The sequence below is a fragment of the Cuculus canorus genome, chromosome 18 (assembly GCF_017976375.1).
Source record: "Cuculus canorus isolate bCucCan1 chromosome 18, bCucCan1.pri, whole genome shotgun sequence".
Taxonomy (NCBI): domain Eukaryota; kingdom Metazoa; phylum Chordata; class Aves; order Cuculiformes; family Cuculidae; genus Cuculus; species Cuculus canorus.
In genome coordinates this window covers 10362943-10383610 of record NC_071418.1, presented here as the reverse complement: position 1 = coordinate 10383610, position 20668 = coordinate 10362943, and the positions used below count along the sequence as shown (strand labels likewise).

General features: G+C 49.5%; 1 protein-coding gene across 1 annotated transcript in view; it reads right to left on the bottom strand.

Annotated features, from left to right (window-relative positions):
• The window catches only part of LOC128854047 (CMT1A duplicated region transcript 4 protein homolog), a 28930-nt gene extending 8487 nt beyond the window's left edge, over positions 1-20443 (bottom strand). Inside the window, exons 1-3 of the mRNA XM_054083762.1 lie at positions 20373-20443; positions 19948-20010; positions 19596-19741 (exon numbers count right to left, since the gene is read on the bottom strand). Of these exons, the coding sequence (XP_053939737.1) occupies positions 19596-19704 (109 nt within the window). The 5' untranslated portion in view covers positions 19705-19741; positions 19948-20010; positions 20373-20443. The remainder of the gene's footprint in view (positions 1-19595; positions 19742-19947; positions 20011-20372) is intronic.
• Between the last annotated feature and the right edge of the window lie 225 nt (positions 20444-20668).

Here is a 20668-nt window from a genome sequence, read left to right as displayed (position 1 = left end):
CAGCAGCAGAAGTCCTTTCCTCTTCCCCATGTCCTGCAGGGACCACATCCATCCCTCCAGGGAAGCTGACAAACACCACTGGGTGTATCTTAACAATGTGTTTCAGAATCATAGAATAGTTTGGGTTGGAAGGGACCTCAAAGTCCATCCACTTCCAATCCCCTGCCATGGGGACACCTCCCCCTGGATCCAGTTGCTCCAAGCCCCATCCAGCCTGACCTTGAACACCTCCAGGGATGGGGCAGCCACCACTGCTCTGGGCAACCTGGGCCAGGGCCTCCTCATCCTCACAGCAAAGCATTTCCCCCTAAGATCTCTCCCCTCTTTCAGATGAACACCGTTCCCACTTGTCCCGTTTCTGCACACTGATAAACAGCCCCTCCTCAGCTTTCTTTTACAAGCTTAACTTTTGCTGCGGTATCCTGGGGTATCGTCAGTCCAGGAATTTCCTGTCTCCAAGGTTCCTGTCCAAAGGTTTCTCAACCTCTCATTTCACACAACATGAAGAGAAATTAGTTCTACTCTGCCAGAAGTCAACCTCAGACCTCACCAGTCCTGCACTACTCAACAGCAGTTTACTCTTGTCTTCAGCAGGATTTCAACTTGACCCTCAGAAAGAAACCAGATGGAACAGCAATTGCAAAATGAACTGCTGAGAACCAAATAAAGCTGATGAAAGGATAAAAGCAACAAAACTCCCCTTTATTCATTTATTCATCTGATTTTACTGCTTGAAATTCTCCATGAACTGCTTCCAATCCAAACTCCTCCCCATACATGAGAACTGGGAAGGTGCGCGATAAAGACAGGAAGAGACAATCACAGGCTCTGAGAGTGCTGGAAAAGGAAGAGATCCACAGAACAGGCAGCAAGACATTCAGAGACTAAGGATCCCCATGACAGATCCCACAAAAGGGAAGAAACCCTGCCTGGGTGCTAGGACTATGGTGAAAAACCAATGGAAGAATCAAATAGCTTGGCATATGGGGTTTCTTTCCATTTATTCCAGGATGGGCTTCAGCTGACACCAGGTGGAATCGAGAAGCCCTCATCCATTGCATCCAAGGGCACTGCAAGTTGAACCATAAGGTAAACTACAATGACCCAAGAGCAGCTAGCCAAGATCTTGCCCTGAAAAACAGCCAAAGCTCTTGCTTATGAGTCCAGTTGTTCTGACAGTGCCCAGAGCAAGTAGTAAAAGCAAAGAGGAGAAAGGAAACCACGTGCTGCAAAGCAAACTCTGAAATAAGCTTTTATTTTGTGTTTTTAGAAGTTCAGCATGTATCACCACTTCACCCCGAACACTTACAAAGGCATGAGAGAGACAAGAATCAGGGTTTCCCCAGCAGCAGCAGTTTGCAGGCACTGCATCCCCTGACTTCCATGGGATGTGTTTTACACTGCGCCCAGAGATCTCTTGGGTTACACACTGAGAGTAGGAACACCAAGCATCACATGTGCATGGTGCAGCTGAGAGAATAACCATAGGTGCTCTGCTGGCACAGACATCACAGTCTAAATCAATTTTACTTCGCAGACAACATTCTAGTCTTTTTTTACTTCTAATTTTAATTCTTATGAAGGGGAGGGGAATATGATAGGAAAAAAAGGTGGACTTCAAGATAGGAACCATCAGTGTTATGCCTGAGACGCTTCAGTGCATATATGCAAACAGCAACTAAAATAGAAGGGGCGGTTTCTCAGCTGCTGCGGTCTGTGCAGCGTTCTTGATTTGACAGTCCCTTCAGCCAGGGGCACATCTGACCCCAGAGCAAGACGGCAGATGCCCTGGCAAGAGCAGAGCGAGGCACTGGTCCAAGCTGGTGCAAAGAGGGAGGCTTCACCAGCCTGCCTGGGGTTGTGCTCAGATCTGTAAGCAAGAGCTTGTCCCCTGCCCTTGGACAAGCAGCAGCCCTTGAATTAAAAGTACTTGAAACTGTTCATTTCTTTTCAAACCCAGTTTTAGTTGCTTTTCTTGCTAGCCTCTGGCCCCCATTCCCCCAAGCCAGTCCTGTGTCTCCCCACCATCACAAGCCTGGCCAGGAGGCGGACAAGGGCGCCAGGTTGTCCATTCCAGAGGCACCACGGAGCAGCAGGAATACCAAGCCAGCAGAGCAGCCAGAGCAGATATTCAGGAGAAAGCACTTGTTTATGTGAAAGCACAAGGAGACAAATAGTTGACATTAAGATTTTAGAGAGGCTGTGGGACTGGGCTATTTCTTTCAGCTCTTACACAAAGGGACCTTTTTTGTCTCACTGTAAAACAGAAACGATATTGAAGGGGCAGTGGAATTTCTGGGCATTTTTTCCCCTCAGAGACGCCATGGCCCGCACTCCAAAGCGACAGATGAAGGAGGATGCAAAGGACAAGATGTTCATATGTGGCTCTGCATCCGTCTCCTGCCCCCCTGCTGCTGCAGCCCCTCCAACCTTTTGTCCCCGAGGAGCCCTCACTGCATGCAGCAGCCAGAGGGGCAGAGCTCCCCTCCATACACACACACTGCTATCCCAGTGAGCACGAGGATACACGTGCTGCTCTTTCATCGGTGCTATTCTCAACAGGGCCGAGGACACCTCTCAGCACTTTCATTGTGGAAGTGTTACACAACACTGTTTTGCCCCAAAATATTTCCTGTGTCAGTGCCCACACGGTTTGGACCAAACAATGCAATTGTGGAGAGGGCACTGATCCAACGCAGCAGAGCTCTTCATCTTGTCTTGGCAAAAGCATAGAGCCTTCTCCAAGTTCATAAAGGCACATGGATGTACATCCATGATCCCCCACCACCACAAAGCCTGCAGGAGTTTGGCACAGATCCCAGTGCTCACCCTGCAGTTCCTCACACCCCCAAGGTACTCTCTGCCTACAGACTATAGGAAGAGTTTGTCCTCTGCAGGAGCCAAACTGCTGCTGAAAGCAGTTAGGACAGGGCAGAGAGCTGACATCCATCACTGGCAAGAAAGCAATGCCTCCGTGCAAGTGGAATGCCCAAGAAGCCCAACCCTGACTGGGTTTATAGGGTGAAAGCCCCATTAACACCAGCACAAGCTGCAACTCCTGTTGTTTCCATGCATTTCCCAGCCTCACTCTCTCAGAAGCAAGGAGAGACGCAGAGATCACAGAATCAGAATCATTTGGTTGGAAAAGACCTTTGTGATCATCGAGTCAAACCACACCTGTCCACTACTAAACCATATCTCAGAGCACCTCGTCTACCTGACTTTTAAACACCTCAAGGGATGAAGACTCCACCACCTCCCTGGGCAGCCTCTGTCAGTGCCTGAGAACCCTCTTTATGAAGACACTTTTCCTAATCTCCAACCTAAACCTCTCTGGCACAACTTGAATCACAGAATCACCAGGTTGGAAAGGACCCACTGGATCATCAAGTCCAATCATTCCTAACACTCCCTTAAACCATGTCCCTAAGCACTTCATCCACCCTTTCCTTAACCACCTCCAGGGAAGGTGACTCCACCCCCTCCCTGGGCAGCTGTTCCAGTGCCCAATGACTCTTTCTGTGAAAAATTTTTTTCTGATATCCTGACTGAACCTCCCCTGACGGAGCTTCAGGCCATTCCCCCTTGTCCTGTCCCCTGTCACTTGGGAGAAGAGCCCAGCTCCCTCCTCTCCACAACCTCCTTTCAAGTAGTTGTAGAGAGCAATAAGGTCTCCCCTCAGCCTCCTCTTCTCCAGGCTAAACAACCCCAGCTCTCTCAGCCGCTCCTCATAAGACTTGTTCTCCAGCCCCTCACCAGCTTCGTTGCTCTTCTCTGAGAAGAAGAGAGACGCTCCAGAGCCTCAACATCCTTCTTGTGGTGAGGGGCCCAGAACTGAACACAGTACTCAAGGTGCAGTCTCACCAGTGCTGAGTACAGAGGGAGAATCACCTCCCTGGACCTGTTGGTCACACCGTTTCTGATCCAAGCCAAGATGCCTTTGGCCTTCTTGGCCACCTGGGCACACTGCTGCCTCATGTTCAGTCGGCTGTCAATCAGCACCCCCAGGTCCTTCTCCTCCGTGCAGCTCTCCAGCCATTCTTCCCCCAGTCTGTAGCACTGCATAGGGTTGTTGTGCCCCAAGTGCAGGACCCAGCATTTGGCCTTGTTGAACCTCATGCCATTGGCCTCAGCCCAGCGGTTCAGCCTGTTCAGATCCCTTTGCAGAGCCTCCCTACCCTCCACACTTCCTCCCAGCTTAGTGTCATCTGCAGACTTGCTGAGGGTGCACTCAATGCCTTCATCCAGGTCATTGATAAAGACATTGAACAGAGCTGGACACAGCACTGAGCCCTGAGGAACCCCATTTGTGACTGGCCTCCAGCTGGAGTTAACTCCATTGACCACCACTCTCTGGGCCCGGCCATCCAACCAGTTTTCGACCCAGGAGAGTGTACGCCTGTCCAGGCCAGAGGCTGACAGTTTCTGAAGCAGAATGCTGTGAGAAACTGTGTCAAAGGCTTTACCGAAGTCCAAGAAGACTACATCCACAGCCTTTCCCCCATCCAGTAGTCAAGTCATTTTGTCATAGAAGGTGATCAGGTTAGTTTGGCAAGATCTGCCTTTTGTAAACCCATGTTGACTGGGCCTGATCACTCGGTTCTCTTGCATGTGCTTCATGATAGCACTCAAGATTACCTGTTCCATGAGGCTGTTTCCTCTCATCCTATCCCTTGTCACCTGGGAGAAGGCACCAACACCCACATCACCACAAGCTCCTTTTAGGGAGCCGTAGAGAGCTATGAGGTCTCTACTCAGCCCCCTGTTCTCCAGGCTAAACACCCCCACATTCCTCAGCTCTTCCTCATAAGACTTGTTCTCCAGACCTTTCACCAGCTCCATTGCCCTTCTCTGTACACACTCCAGTGCCTCGATGCCCTTCTTGTAGTGAATCTTCCAGGTTCATTTGGAGATCCAACATGTTTTCCTCTTCCTGAGCACAGATAGCACACGGCCAGGGCAGTAAAGTCATTTTAGGACAGCCCTGCTACAAAAGGCTGAAGACATGTTAAATAACACCACCATTTTCCCGCAGCAATCACCAAGCGTGACCCCCCAGTGCCACCAGAAAGCATGTAATCCCCTCCAGCAAGGAGAGGGCAGCTTGTGGGAACAGCACGGCATTGTGCCGGCAGTGGAGAGGCCCGGCTTGTGCTGGCAAGAGGCCACAGGGACCTCCTGTTGGGGGAGAGCAGAGGAGTTGGCAGAATAGTATTTTCCCAGTTAACTGTGAGACTCCAGGGTTGGAAAGCAAAAATACCGAGCGCATCCACAGCCGTGTCCAGTAGAGGCATTTTAGAGGTAACCAGCTCCAGCCATACTGCGGACCGAGCATCCGCTCCCCTCTCACCAGTGTGTTGGCAAATCCCACCCCAGCACCCCAGGCCCTCCCCAGCTGCCTGCTCCCACCAGCCTCCTCCAGGGTTTCATGTTCTCCGTCTCTCCCAGCTCACAGGCGTTTTTTTTTTCATGGGCGTTCATTCACTTTTAACTCCTGAAAAGAAGCCCGGATATAGGGAAAAGCCACCTCCTTTGGGAAGCAAGAGAAGCCCTCTCTGGTCCCCAGCATCTGGCCGTAAGCCACCTCTCCACTGCTCTGGTCCCTGTAGGGCACTGGACATCCTCAGGCAGGGCTTGACCTCCTTGTCCATTGGGAACAAGATCGGGATCACTCAGCTGCTGCAGCCTCCATGGGGTACATAGGAGGAAGCGATGCCGATATGAACAATGGGCGCTTTGTCAGCCCAGGCAAGGAAACACAACAGGGCAATAAAAGTTCTGTGCTAAGCTGGTGGGACGGTTCAAACACATCAGCCTGTTCATCCCTTGCTTCCCTGAGGCCCCTGCAAGAAATTCTGGCGTTGCCATTTCAAATCAGCGCTTCAAACCTCCGAGAGAGCTTTCCTACTGGTTGGAGCTCTTTTAATTCCCAGATTAAGTTTCCCTAATAAATCCCAGATTGCTCAACTTCCATAACACTGGTCTGTGAGCTCAGGCTGCAGTTAACCCTTTGCAACCCCAAAGAGCAAGTAACCTCCTCTGCTTTATTTGCCTTCAGTGCCTTTTTCAGGATAACTGCATGGGGGGGGTGGAACTGGATGATCTTTAAAGTCCCTTCTCAAACCATCCTATGATTATGGAAGGGGGGAAAATACTCCAAGCCTGCAGGGCTGTGGTATCTGTCTCTATCCCCACCCAAAATCCAATACCCCTGCAACACAGCACATACCACTTCCTTGCTTGAGCAGATCTTACAAAGCATAGGGCTGGGAGGAATGAGCACAAGGAATTCAGATCCATCTTTTCATGCTGTAACACCAAGCTACCATGCAGCAGCACCACAGCGGATCAGACCACCACACAACCTAGTTAATAACTGACGGCAGTGTGAATAGCAGGCTCTACAAAGTTTCAGGAATATCCCGTTTGAGAATGTTGCTACTGCATGCTGAACCTCAGTGACCAAATAGAAAGCAACGTTTCTATTCAAAAAAAAAGGCAACGTTTGTCATCCACAAAACACCTTACCAGGAATGGGCTTTCAGAATAAAAGGCAGTGTTATCAACACTTTCCTTGTGCATATATAAATATTCCTAAGCATATTTACGTCACACAGCCATGGTTATGCAATCAAGTTTGATTTTTTTTGCTTCCCCAAAGCAAATCTTTTAAAGAAAAGCTATGCAATCTGTTTGCAAAGACAGAACTGTGATACAGGTTTCCACAAGTCAGACGCAGACCAACAAGCAATCCAGTGCCCAACGCTAAGGCCCACCTGTTTGTTGCATGGGATGGAGGCGGCCAGCATCACATCCCCACACCTGAGCTCCTACTGCACTTTCCAGGGGAGCTGTCTGGAGCAGCTTTTGGCTTAAGAACTTAACCCTGACCACTGGCAAAGCAGAGAGAGATCTCCTGCTGAGAGAGCAGTGAGCACTGCTCCAGAGATCTCAAAGCACAACGCCATAAGCATCTTCAAAACCTCTATAGAAACAGAGGCTCCTCAGTGCTTTCCACTCCATCCAGGCTTCCCCCCAGTTGCTTTTCACTGCTGGTTGGACCAGCGCAGTGGCCTTGACCTGGAAGGAGACTCTGCCTGGCAGCTCAGCACTGAGGGAGGTTCCACACCCTCCCTCACCAACCAGCTCTGCCAGGTAAGAACCACCACCATCACCAACCCAAAGCAAGCCTAGGCAGGGCATTTTCTGGGACCACAGTGACAAAGCTGTCCCAGTATAAGCATCCTCCCAAACAGCATTTACCCACCGGGCACCCCTCATATCTCACCTGATCAACCTCAACCCCAGCAGCCTGAAGGCTTGATATCAAAGTTCCCACTTAGCCCAAGCTGTGTTAAAAGCACCCCCTGTTATCTTGTACGTTCAAGCAGCTCATATCCCCCACTTCAACACCCTGGTAATAAAAATAAACCCACTGTAGCAGAGCCACTCACCTCAAGTCACAGCTAAAGCACCCCCTTGGAAGCCCTATGTCATGCTCCACTCTAGAGCCTGAGTAAGAGCCAAGCTACCTCATATTTATGAATAAATACGCTTGTAAAGATCATATAATTGGAGCTACACGTTGTGACTCAGCATGATTTTGCCTGGAAATGAGCTGAGCTGGGGAGTTATTTTAGTGCAGCTTCTGTTTTAATGACTCCTGCAAGACTCCCACAGCTCACACTGGTTAAGCAACACAGCAAACCTTGTTGTGAGCTAGATCTTCCGAAAAGCTTAATCATGCATGCAATTTCACATGCATGAACCTTCCCAGAAGAGTCAGAGATGCTATTCCCCATGTACAGACCAACATACACCAGCAGTGGAGCTTTCATACTTCTCCTGGAATTTTCCTCCACCAATACGTTACGACACAGGCATGGGACATTCCTGCAGCAGGTTCGCTGGAAACCCCACCATAAATCCTGGTATTTGTGGCTTTCAAATCCCATGGGGTTATACTTTCTCATGTTATATCCAAGTTAATCCCTCAGAAATGCCATGGAACCTTCCCAAGTGCTCTAGCTGGTAACTCAAGAGGTGCCAGGGCAGCGAGAGCAACAGACACGTGGTGGAAAGGTGAACACCGTGACAACTCTCAAAGGATGCCTTATTTCTGACATCCAAAGGCCGTGCTTTGGAAAGCTTTCCAGAAGAAGTTGTTCAGCCCCAGCTCCTCAGCCCCAAATTTCACCTCTTTGTTTAATCAACAAGTCATTACAAGCTCTCCTAGTCCAGCATCACCCTCTTGTTTCTACCTCAGGTGTCTATCAGTGGGGAATATCAGAGCCAAGTACAGTTTCAGCGCAACCAAAGTACAAGTAATGACTCCATGTTTCCCAGCAATCATTTTCCTAGGACATTAGCCAGTACAATCCTGCAAGGATGGGCATTTCTTACTGCAAGATGACCAACTCAGTGCACACTTCCCTTCCAGATGTCTCCAGCAGAGGCACTCAGTCTCTTCTGCAAGGCTTACGTGCACGTCCGTGGTGATGTTCCAAGTCTTCAACCAGAGTAGAGCACAGACATGGGTCCTGTCCCAGCGAGGGTACCTGCCCCAAGAACAGCTTGTGGACGAGACCCCAGCAGCTCCGAGTTAACAATGCAGACTCCTTAAAATCTTCCCCAAATAATCAGATCCATTTTTAGGCAGGAAACACTGATCTTCCTGCTGTCACAACCACATTGTTGGGCTTCTCTTGGACAGGGAGCACAAGTGTATGGAGCTGGTTTGCTTCAGGGAAGCTGCAACATGCAGTAACCTGTAATATCTCCCCAGGCATCCTGCTACAGTTTCAACACTCTGGTATTCACATAAGCCCTAAAAACCCCATTGCTGGTGGTTAAAACATCTCATGGTTACTCTGCACACAGCAAAAACTGGATTTGGGATCAGATGAAATCACAAAAATGAAGGGACAGGAACCAGGCTGGCAGCACAGGCAGGGAGGGTATTAGTCAGAAAGAGTCAGAAGTTCACATTATTCCCACAGCACAGAAGTGCTGCAAGGGCACTGCACTCAGGTTAAGGTCTTAAACATGTAGGAAAGAGGATTTTCCCAGAGCGGGCTTCCCCTTCACAACAGACCACTTGCCCTCTTCCCATGAGTATGAAGCGCCCGGCAAAACCTAACACAAGACAAGCCAACACCGAAAATCCACGTAGAGATCAGCACCTCCCAGGTAGCTCTCCTGGCTGGGAGCTCAATCACCATGGCTGAAATACTCTGCAGCAGCCCACATAGTTTTGTCACCCAACAACACGTGATGGGATCATGAATCGCATCCACATTGCACCAAGCCTCCAGAAAAGCTACACCATGTTCACCACACGTGGCCAAGTTGAAGTCCAGAATGTGCCATGGGGATGAGACAGCCTCAGGGCTGATGCTCTGAATCCAGAGGCTGAGCATAACGCTGAGAGAGGGTTAAGGCTATGATGTTTCCCTCAAGTCCACTCTCATCCAAACAGCTCAGATCTGAGCTTGGAAAGATGTTTGCAAACCTCAGGCCTGCTCATCATCTCGCAAATCCTGTCTCTGCCAAGGCTGAAGAGGACGTCTCGCAGCAGTCAGGCTGCAGATGGAGAGTCTCAGGCATAACTGGAGCTGACATCACTCTGTGTTTATCAGGTAGTAAACAAGGCGCGTAAAATTGCTGCTGCAGAAGACAGCAACCCCCAGCCCATGCACTGCTCCTCATAGAGGTCCCTTCTGCCTCCTTCCCTGCAAGCTGTCCACCCAGACCACTTCTGCATCTGTCCCCTATGTGACAACCCAGTGCTTTTTGGCTGTGGCGAAGGCAGGCATTCTCTGCCCTAGGCATTTTCTCTCACTTTGAACAGAGATTCAGGTACAGGGAGATGCCAAAGAGAGACAAAAACTCAAACCCAGACACAGACCTGGCCTCATTTACAGACAGGTCTGTCTATAACACAGAAAAAAAATTAAAACCACTGACTCACAGGAAGAAAAAAAAAAAAAAAAAAAAAAAAGAGTATTTTCCCCCTCCTAGCTGTTTGGTTGTCCTCAAACAACACCCCAGTAAGTGCCTGAACAATGCAGGTTATGGCAACACAGCAAGGAGACTTGGCCCAGGTCCTCACCTAGCATCAATCAGCGCTGCATTAGTGGAGCCAGCGTGTTACGACAGCAGATCTGGCTCACGCTCAGCCCGCAAATCCAGCTGACATCAGACTAATGCAACACAATTTAAACATAAGCTTTTTCCAATCAAACCTCGCATCAAAAGCGGAGCCATGTAATTCGAGTTACAGGCACAGCTTCAAGCTAATATTTGTTTTACCTTAATTACTGCGCTATTAGCCTCTGCAGTAAACTGATGGGCAAGATCCTGCTGGCAGCCAACATTAACTGCTGAAGAACCATTTCTACTGATGCTCACCTGTGTCTAACATCACAACCACAGTTAGCTTTACCGGGCCAATCATCAAGTGCATTCTGCAGCCATGAAGCCCCCCAGAAAAACACCTAGCAATGCTAAGGGGTCCACCCAGCTGTTTAGTGGTGCCTTTTCATCCTGTAAAACAGCCATAATGTTAACCTGAGTGTTGCTGGGCTTGTGACTGCCCCTGCACACCATGGGAACAAGAAGGATGCTCTGGACTCCTGCTTTCTACCCTTCCCTGCAGCTTCCTCCCTATTTTTCTCTCTGTAGTCCAAATGGTTTCATAGAGAGGAAGCAGATTACTCAGGGAAGCCACACACTTCCCCTTTGCAGGGACATAATGTAACATCACTCAGCAAAACAGACAAGTAAGACACAGCGCATGAGCTTAGCAATCTAAAACTGATGGTGCAAAGCTCCCATGGTGGCTTGGACCCAGACTCCAAGCTCAGCTTGATAACCCCAGAGGAGCTCCCTGTGCTCCTTTGAGCTTGATTAGGACAGCTGAAATCATTCACAATGAACACTTCATTAGCATCTTGAGTATTGACCTGGCACTCACAGCTTGTGAGCAGCTGCTGGAGAATCCCTCTCCAACACTCATTTGAATGGACATCCCCATTTCTGATTGTGAACTGTTTCTTACTTGCGTGCTGAACAGAGAAGATTAAATGAAAAGCGATCACAGAAAACATCTCCCATCTCACCTGGCAGCTTGGTCTGAGAGCCAGAGAGGTGCCTGCTCACTCCGAGAGGGGCTGTGGGAGAGACCTCCTTTCCCTTAAGGGAAGGCTTCCATCCATGTCAGTGAGCAGCAGCCCTTTGGTGGTGTTAGCTGCTCTTATCCCACAGTCAGGACACGGCAGGGATGTGGGCAGCACGACACACACTGTGATCCTTCAACAACAGGGCCTCTCTGGCACCCACACGGTGACCTGAGCTGAAAGCAACCTTCCTGCTGGTCAAGGCTTTGGAACATAAATTCACCTCATAGAGGAAGGGACATCTTGTAGCTGTGGAGTTCCCAGCAGGAGTGGACCAAAGGGTGGAGCTAGTCCTCCACATATTTCCTGGAAGACAGCCAGCTATGAAAATCAGCGTCTCCACACCTCTGTGGCTAGAAACAGGAGGCACAGCTTCCATTCATGCCTTCTCCTCTCTTCCCTGTCTCACCAGCCTGGAAGCTCTTTGGAGCAAGGACTACATTTAGATAACGGGCTCCAACCTCTGCAGAACTTCTGACATTGCCATGTGAGAATCCACTTTTCCCAGACTGTTTTGGAAACACCAGGAAGGAGCTGTGCTTGCAAGCCACTATCTCTAGTGGTCACCAGAAGGAATTCCACTGAGCAAGAGGTCAAGATGCTGTGGTTTCCACTACTGCACTTCCACAAGGCCAACCCCTAAGCCTTAAAGCACATTGCTTTCTTTGCAGCAGTTCACAGAACTGCAGAAGGTGCAGGCAACTCTGGAGATCATCTAGTCCAACCTGCCAATTTACAGTAGAGTTTTTCAGGTCCGATTTTAAATAACTCTGATGATGGAGACACTAATGCTTTATGTACTGGAAGGCCACAAAAAGGTCTACCCAGAGCCTTCTCTTCTCCAGGCTGAATAACCCCAACTCTCTCAGCCTATCCTTGTATGGTAGGTTCTCCAGCCCGGGGATTATCTCCATGGCCTCCTCTGGACTCGCTCCAACAGCTCCATGTCCTCCAGAACTGGACACAGGGCTCCAGTTGGGATCTTACCAGAGCACAGAGGCAGAATTCCCTCCCTTGACCCTGCTGTTCCCAGTGCTGTGGATGCAGTCCAGGATATGGTTTGGCTTTCTGGGCTGCAAGCACACATTGCCAGCTTCTCATCCCCCAGCACGCCAAGTCCTTCTCCTCAGGGCTGCTCTCAATCCATTCTCTGCCCAGCCTATGTTTGCACTTGGGATCGCCCAGACCCAGGTGCAGGACCTTACAACCTGGCCTTGTTGAACTTCATGAGGCTTGCACAGGCCCACCTGTCCAGATCTTTCTGGATGGCATCCAGCAGCAAAAATGAGTCAAGCTGGCTGAAAATGAGTTGGAAGGAGAAAATCTTCAGCTCAAAAGTATTTTGCTGGAATAAATCTGCTTTTCAGAGCTGTTGAGTTTTAGACAAGATGAAGAACTCAAACTGGAAAACGTCCACTTTGCATCAAAAACCTGATCAGGCAAAAGAACAGAAGACTTTGCCTTTGGGTTAAAATGATCTCAAAATGGAAAATTTGCACTGTTTGTTTTCATTTTGTCATGAAATTCTCCTTAGCACAGGGAAACATTTCCCAGCCAGCTCCACACAGTCGAGCTGCCCTGCCAGCCTGAGGTGACACCATGCCTCAAGCACAGTGCTCCTGCCCTGAGGTGCCGCATTGGCCCATGCTCACCCCGACATGCCTTTGCTCCTGGCTGGGGTTTCTCGTGGCCCAGGCTGCTTCCCCCTGAGCAGCACCACGGCCCTGCTGGAGACCCACAGACATGTCATCACCCAAATATCTCCACAACTCCAAGCCAGCAGTATTGCTTTGCATGCAAAAATCCTTCCTCCAATGGTATCCAAGTCCTGCTTTTGGCTTTGCTGGATCCAGGGTTGCAAAGCCCAGTCCTTCATGAGCAACTTGGACCTTTGAAATGGAGCCAGAGTGGATGGACAAGTTCATCTCACTACCTTAAACGTGCATGTTATGAAAGCCCAGCACACATCAGGACACACCCTGCATTCCCCAGAGATGCCATTCAGGAGGAACAGGGTGTGTGCATGCACGTTTTGTCCATGAGCTGTTCTGGATGTGGTGTGCAATGTGAGCCAGGGGCTGAAATAGCATCTGTTTTTAGCAGGAAGATGCTGCAAGGCTCTAATACTCGCCTGACATGCTGAAAATGTGAGGCGGGAATGTTCAGTATCTGGCCAAATCAGCCTCGAGAACAGAAATATCGGGTTTGTACAATTAATCTTCCAGGGGAAGAGAACATTCCCCCAGTCCGCCCTTAGGAAACCCAGGATGACACACAGTAGAGCTCCCTGGTCCCTCACTTCAAAACAACAAACAAAGGCGGGGGCATTGAAGGAAACCCTGCATGGACTTCCCACCAAATATAGAATCATAGATTGCTTTGGGTTATGGAAAGGACCTTTACAGGTCATCCAGTCCTGCAGGAGCAGGGACATCTTTAACCAGATCGGGTTTCTCAGAGCCCCATTCAACCTGACCTTGAATGTTTCCAGGGATGGGGTCTCCACTGCCTCTCCCTGGGCAACCTGGGACAGTGTTTCACCACATAACTCAAGAGGCTGGTGCGTACAAGCAGCAATACCTTTCTTGCTTAATTTACCCACATGGATTGTCAAATCTATTTACTGAAATGACTTTCTGAAGTGAATCACCTACAGCAGGTTCTTATTTTGTTTCCACTGTACTCCCCACTGCAGCTTCCCCCCACCCCAAGTATGCAATGCTTCTGTTGGAGCAGTCTGCACAAAAGGGTAAAGGTTTTACAAGTCCAAGGAAGAAAACTCCTCGAGTAGTTGTGGTTGCTGAGTTATGGTGGGGTTTGCATCTTTTTGAGATCTTCCTGGAGCAACCCGGGTGATCAAGGTCACTTTAAGCAGCCTCTTGCTCTTAGCAAGCCCCAGAGCTGATGGATGCCACACATCATCAAAAAATTTATCTTAAAGACAAAATACAGGCCAATAGATCCATCAAAAACATCCCAGGAGCAGAGCAGAAGGATCCTCCCAAGAGGCCCAGCTTTTGTGTCTGAGCAGCCCTTCTCTAACCAAACCTTTCCTTTGCAATCCAGAGCTGGGAAATCAGTTTGAACACATGAAGCTGTGAACAGCTTTGACACAAGGAAAGAGTTGCAGCTCTGTTGTCATCACTTGTATGACCCTCTCACGTTACCCAACCTTCTGTCAACCATCAATTGCACTCAGCACAGGAAATTCTCCTTATTTTTCAGCCACATCTCAAAAGAGAAAGTGGCCCTTGCCAAGTCCTGCAAGCAAGCTGTGAAAAGCCAAACCAAACACTTTCTCAGGGCACAAGATCTGGTGGTGTTTACCTTTCCCTTGCCTTTGGCTTGGTAACCACACACACAAAGCTATAGAAATTATAGAATAGTTTGGAAGGGCTGAAAAGGACCTCAAAGCCCATCCAGTTCAACCCTCTGCTATGGGCACACCTCTCACTGGATCAGGGGGCTCAAAGCCCCATCCAACCTGGCCTTGAACGCCTCCAGAGATGGGGCAGCCAACACTTCTCTGATCACCTCTTCCAGCTGAAAACCATTCTCCCTTCTCCTATTCCTGCACTTCCTGACCAAGAGCCCCTCCCTAGCTTTTCTGGAGCCCCCCCCCCCAGCTTTTTTGGAGCCCCTTTCAGTACTGGAAGCTGCTCTTAGGTCTTCCTGCAGCCTTCTCTTCTCCAGGCTGAACAACCCCAACTCTCTCAGCCTGACCTTGTATGGGAGGTTCTCCAGGCCTTTGGTCATTTCTGTGGCCTCCTCTGGACTCACTCCAACAGATCCATGCCCTTCTTATGCTGGGGATTCCAGAACTGGAGGCAGGGCCCCAGGTGGGGTCTTACCCAAGCAGAGCAGAGGGGGAGAATCCCCTCCTTTGCCCTGCTGGTCCCACTGCTTCAGATGCAGCCCAGGACTTGGTTCGTTTCTGGGCTGCAAGCATAAATATTCCTGGAACAGATTTTCCTGTTCTCAGTGGATCCCATGCTCTCCTACAGAAACCAGCTCCGGCTTTGTCTAAGACCAGCCTGGATTCCTACCGAGGCCCATCATTCTCAGCTCTGATCCCCATGAACAAATTCAAAGCAAATTTGATCTAGATGTTCTGCAAAGCCATTGACTAAACAAGCCCCCAGTCACTTTAGTGGTGTCATGAAGCTTTTAGGCAGTCCCTTACTAATTCAACACAAATCAGCATGGCTTTTAATGACAAGCTGGAAATTAGGTAGAGGTTTTCCATGAAGAGCATATCTAATTCCAAAGAGACCTTCACAGGCATTTATAAGCAAGGATGCACCCACTCAGTGCACACTATCACTGTGGTTTTATAGCTGTAAAGCAACCTTTCTGTGCCCTTTAGATGGCAGCAACTTTCTGAAAGCCGTGGAAACACAAGGATACGGGGGAAAATTAAGTCTGAAGGTCAGGAGATCAAGCTAGGTGAGAAGGAGGTCAGGGATAGAGCTGAGCGTGCTCACACACTCCCCAGACACCCGCACACACTCAGAGGCTGCACTGCTAGAGCTGCCCAGCAGTGCGGAATATAAGGAGCATGATCTGAAGAGTTTTGTGGCGAGTTCTAGAGCAACAGCCAGGGAAAATGTTAATCCTCTTCTGCAGATGAGATGCTGCTCCATCAGCAGGACCCAGGCCATCTGGTGTGGCAGGGGCCACCAGGCAGTTACTCCAAGAAGACAGTGGTCCCCATAGGACATAATAGCGCTCACATTGAGGCTTTCACATCAGTCACCCACAGTTAAATTTGTGCACTGATTTTCTACCACCATCTCCAAGGTATTTGCTTGCATGTTTCCTGCATTGCTGAAAGGAAGCATTTCATGATTTCCAAGGAAAACTCAGCCCAGACACCAGTAACACAACTTTCTTAAGAACTGCAAGTACTCATCACTGAATTAATCACTTACAGCATTGTTTTTCCTAAGTTTTGATCAAGAAAATATTAATTTCACTTTCAACTCAGCTTCCCTAGGGAACAGTCCAGCCTCTGCAGGGCTCCTAGTGCCCCTCACTTGCGGGGAGTGCTTCTGCCGTTATCTCCATGTCATAGAAAACGAAGGTGAGAATTAGCAGGCAGCCTTCCCAGGGGTTGAAGAGAGTAAAAGCCAAAAACAAAAGCAAGCAGTTTCTATAGCAAGTGTCCTACAAGGCTGCCCGTTCCCTGTGCTGGAGGAAAAGGATGTTTCAAACACTTTATAAAGGAGGTCAATGACAAAAAAACTGGCACCCTTAAACAAAAGTACGGATAGCCACTATTTCCAAAAGCATCCAGAGATCTGTGTTGCCAACCACCATACACGCTGGGCTGGAGTTTCCCTCGCAGAAGGTTGAGCCCCTTCTGAGATGCTGGGCTTTGAGTCAAGTCCTTTCTGAACCCTCCACCACATCCAGTCCATCACCCGTGCGAATCACACATACACACACCCCAGCAAGAGGCATTCCAGTACAATGAATTTTTTCTTCTCAGCAAAACCCATCATGCTTTCTCTGTAGCCATTTTTTGTCTCCTCTCCCCAGCCATGCATTTTCATACCCCTTTGTAAATCTAACAGCAAGCAGAGCCTATGGGCAGGACAGAAGGAAATTAATTCCTTAATTATTTTTTTTCCCCAAGAAATATCAGGCTGCAGCAAACCAGCAGGGTCACACAGACACCTCCCTATCCTGAAACTGTTCCTTTCCCACATCCCAGCTGCAGCCAGGAAGAATGAGGCAGACATAGGCAGCAGCATTTGGAGTCAGTGATGGGACCCTTCCTGCACTGCATCAGCATGAACCTGGCTGGGATGTAAACACGTCCAAGGGCTCGGCATGCTTGGATCACAGAATCATTCAGGTTGGAAAAGACCTTCAAGATGGTCAAGTCCAGCCACTATGCTGAGGACTCCAGAACTGGATGCAGGGCTCCACGTGAGGTCTCAGAAGAGCAGAGGGCGCCTCCCCTTGCCCTGCTGGTCCCACTGCTTTGGATTCAGCCCATGCTTCGATTCCTCTTTAATGTGACTGTGAGGTCTGTTTTTCTGCTTTATGAATTTTAAAATGGACACTCAGCCAAACCAGCTAAGGCTGCGCTGAACTAATCCAAGCCTCCGCAGAGTTACTGACTCCAGTTCTGTCGAAGCCAGACCACAGAGGCACAGGAGGAAGCAAGGGCCCATGGCTCATCCAGCAGGTCACCAATCCAACATCTGCTTTCTATGTTCCCCCGGGCAGTGCTCCAAGTGCGTAACATACACATCTGCCTGTCTGTCTCTGTACGGCACATGCCATTCGTCTCCTCCAACACTGCTGACCAGTGACCCTGGCAAAACTTGGTGGAGCAAAGTAAAAAGCTCCTCAAGAAACACACCTCACCCCTTGGGAGGAAGCAAGTCTGCAAAATGAAAGCTGCAAGTGGAGCAGCAGTGATCCCCACCCATAAAGCAGGGCTGTAAAGCAGCTTAACTCCACAAAGTGAAAACTAGCAAAGCCATAAAGAGCATCCTTTCCTCACAGCAGCATTTCTGCAATCCACAGCCCAAGGCCAACAGTGTTGTGATAACCCTTCCACTTGGGTGGCAACAGAAACACGTGCAGGCTGATGCACAGACAGGGCTGGAGGAACCTGGGGAAATAAGGGGTCAGCAGGAAGCCAGCCCCACCCACATCAAGATATCTGGAGCAGGACTACGCCTCAGCAAGCTGTTGGGCTTCAGGACAGGCTAAACCCTCCCTGAGCCCCAGCCTGGAGGATTCAAGGAATCACAGAATCATGGAATGGTTTGGGTTGGAAGGGTCTTCAAAACCATCCAGTTCCAACACCCTGCCATGAGCAGAGACACCTCCCACTGCACCAAGTTGCTCCAAGCCCCATCCAACCTGGCCTTGAACACCTCCAGGGATGGGGCAGCCACAGCTTCTCTGGGCAACCTGGGCCAGAGTCTCACCACCCTCACAGTAAAAAGCTTCTACAGCAAGACAGCATCCACAGGCTATCTGAACACCCTTAGACAGCTACTTCACACTATTTTTCTCTTTCTACAGCCCAACGTGCAGCCATAGTGACATGGTTAGGCATGGTTGCACCCCAAGGTGAAAGCCACAAGAGCAGGAGGTGATGTACCAGGAACATGTAAACACATCACTGCAGGAAGGTAGAAAAATCATAGGATGGTTTGAGTTGGATGGGACCTTAAAACCCATCTAGTTCCACACCCTGCCATGGGCAGGGACACTCCCACTGGATCAGGCTGCCCAAAGCCCCATCCAACCTCGCCTTGAACACCTCCAGGGATGGGGCAGCCCCCACTGCCCTGGGCAACCTGGGCCAGGGCCTCCCCACCCTCATCATGAAGAATTTATTTCTATTGTCTAGCCTAAATCTTTCCCCCTCTGATTTAAAGCCATTCCCCCGTGTCCATGGCCTTATAAGATGGGGGAATGGCCTTATAAGATGTCCCTCACCAGCTTCCCTGCAACTCCTTTAAGTACTAGAAGCTGCTCTAAGGTCTCCCCTGAGCCTTCTTTTCTCCAGCTTGTTTTCATAGCACAGGTGCTCCAGCCCTCGGATCATCTTTGTAGCCTCCTCTGGATCCATTCCAACAGTTCCATATCCTTCTTATGTTGAGATATCCAGGGAAATGCAAAATGCCAAGATTTATCCTATAGACTTCACATCACAGAACTTGCTTGCTTCTTACATGCAACCATGCGCATTAAGCACCCACAGGTTTGCTCTTGTGCCTCTGCAGAGGCGAGTTAAAACACACAAAGTCCAGTTCAACAACTACCATGTTCATGCTACTTGCATCCCACCAAGCTACACAATAAATTTTATGTTACCTGCTGCAAATACAGACTCTCTGGCTCCCACCACCAGCTGGACGTTGGGCAGCCAGAGCAGCCTCAGCCAGCCAGCCAGCAAGGAGCAGCCAGACAGATGCTGTAATTAGCCACTAATCACCCTCAGTTGCTGGGAACAAGGGAGGACAGGATACAAGCAACTTAAACGACTCTCCCCAATTTCTGCTGAGCTGCCTCTAAAGTCCTATTTTTCAGATATTTCAGTGAAAGCATCACATTTTTCTAAGGAGGCAATCCCTGACTTCACTGCAAGCTGCAAAGGTCCAGGGTGCGTTGGAAGCTCCCTTAGTCTTGGAGGACACGGACGGTGAGCACTGATCCCACGATGCCCAGAAGAACTGACCAAGTTCATAGCATTAAACGGACAAATTCACTACAACAAGGACTCAAGTTCCCAGCACATGGCTGTCCCATGTCGGCCAGCAACAAACACCGAGGTGCAGCTCTACTAACAGTTCTACAGCTGAGTTTAAATCTCAGCCCAGCAGATATTTAAGAACATGAATAAGAATCCTCAAAGGATCCCCCAGTCGAGCCCCGAGCTCCTCTTACCTGCACATGGGTTCCTGAAGGTGTTTATAGAAGACGTTTTCATCCGTGTTAAGTGGTCAAACATGTCTTGTTCTGAAGGGTCCAGGATTTCCTTTAAAAACCCATCCATTTTTCTCAGTGAATATATGATTCAGGTACAAAGCAAACTAAAAAAAAAGAAATTAGTATCACAGGATGCTAAGTGGCAAAAATATTATATTTCCTGTATTTTTTCCTTTTCTGGGAGCAGAGTGTGAGAAGCTGCTCTGCTGCCAACAAACAGTGCGTTACTATAGAGATGTTAGGGTACAGCCACACACACCATCCCACTTCAGATTGCTCTGACAGTCCCTGAAATCAATGAAAGCCTTACCAGAAAGGTTTGAATCTCACTTGCGGTATTGGCCACTTCAGTGCTTGCTGCTCTGGAACAGCCCTGGGCAGGGTGCAAAGTCAAAGAAAACACCAGAATTAAGAGTTAGTAAGTTTAATCCTGCATCCTCTCATTGTTCATAGAATCACAGCATGCCCTGAGTTAGATGGGACTCAGAAGCATCACTGAGTTCAACCCCTGTCCCTGTAAAGAACACCCCAACATTCGCACTGTGGGCTGAGGGTCTTGGCCAAATGCTGCAGGAATATTGTCAGGCTGTGACTGCTGCCCTGGGAGCTGTTTCAGTGCTCCATCACCCTGTGGGGGAAGAACCTTGTCCTCATGTCCAACCTAACCCTTCCCTGGCATCTTCCTGCTATTCCCTTGGATCCTGTCATTGGTCAACAGCGAGAAGAGCTCAGCACCTGCTCCTCCTCCTCCTCCTGTGGTGAGGAAGATGTAACTCTGATGAGGTCTCCCTTCAGTCTCCTCTTCCCGGGCCCGAGCAGGCCGAGGGCCTTCAGCCGCTCCTCACACCACGCCCTCTCTCCCTTACCCAGGCCCTTAGCTTTGCTTCACCAAACCCAGTGTCCTTGCAAGAGCCCAGCTCCACCCCTGCAAAGCCTGAGAGTGCACACAGGCTCCCGGCAGGCTTTGCAGCCGGATTGGCTTTCCTTCCTGTCGCCTGAGCTGCTCATTCCCCAGACTCAGATCACCATTC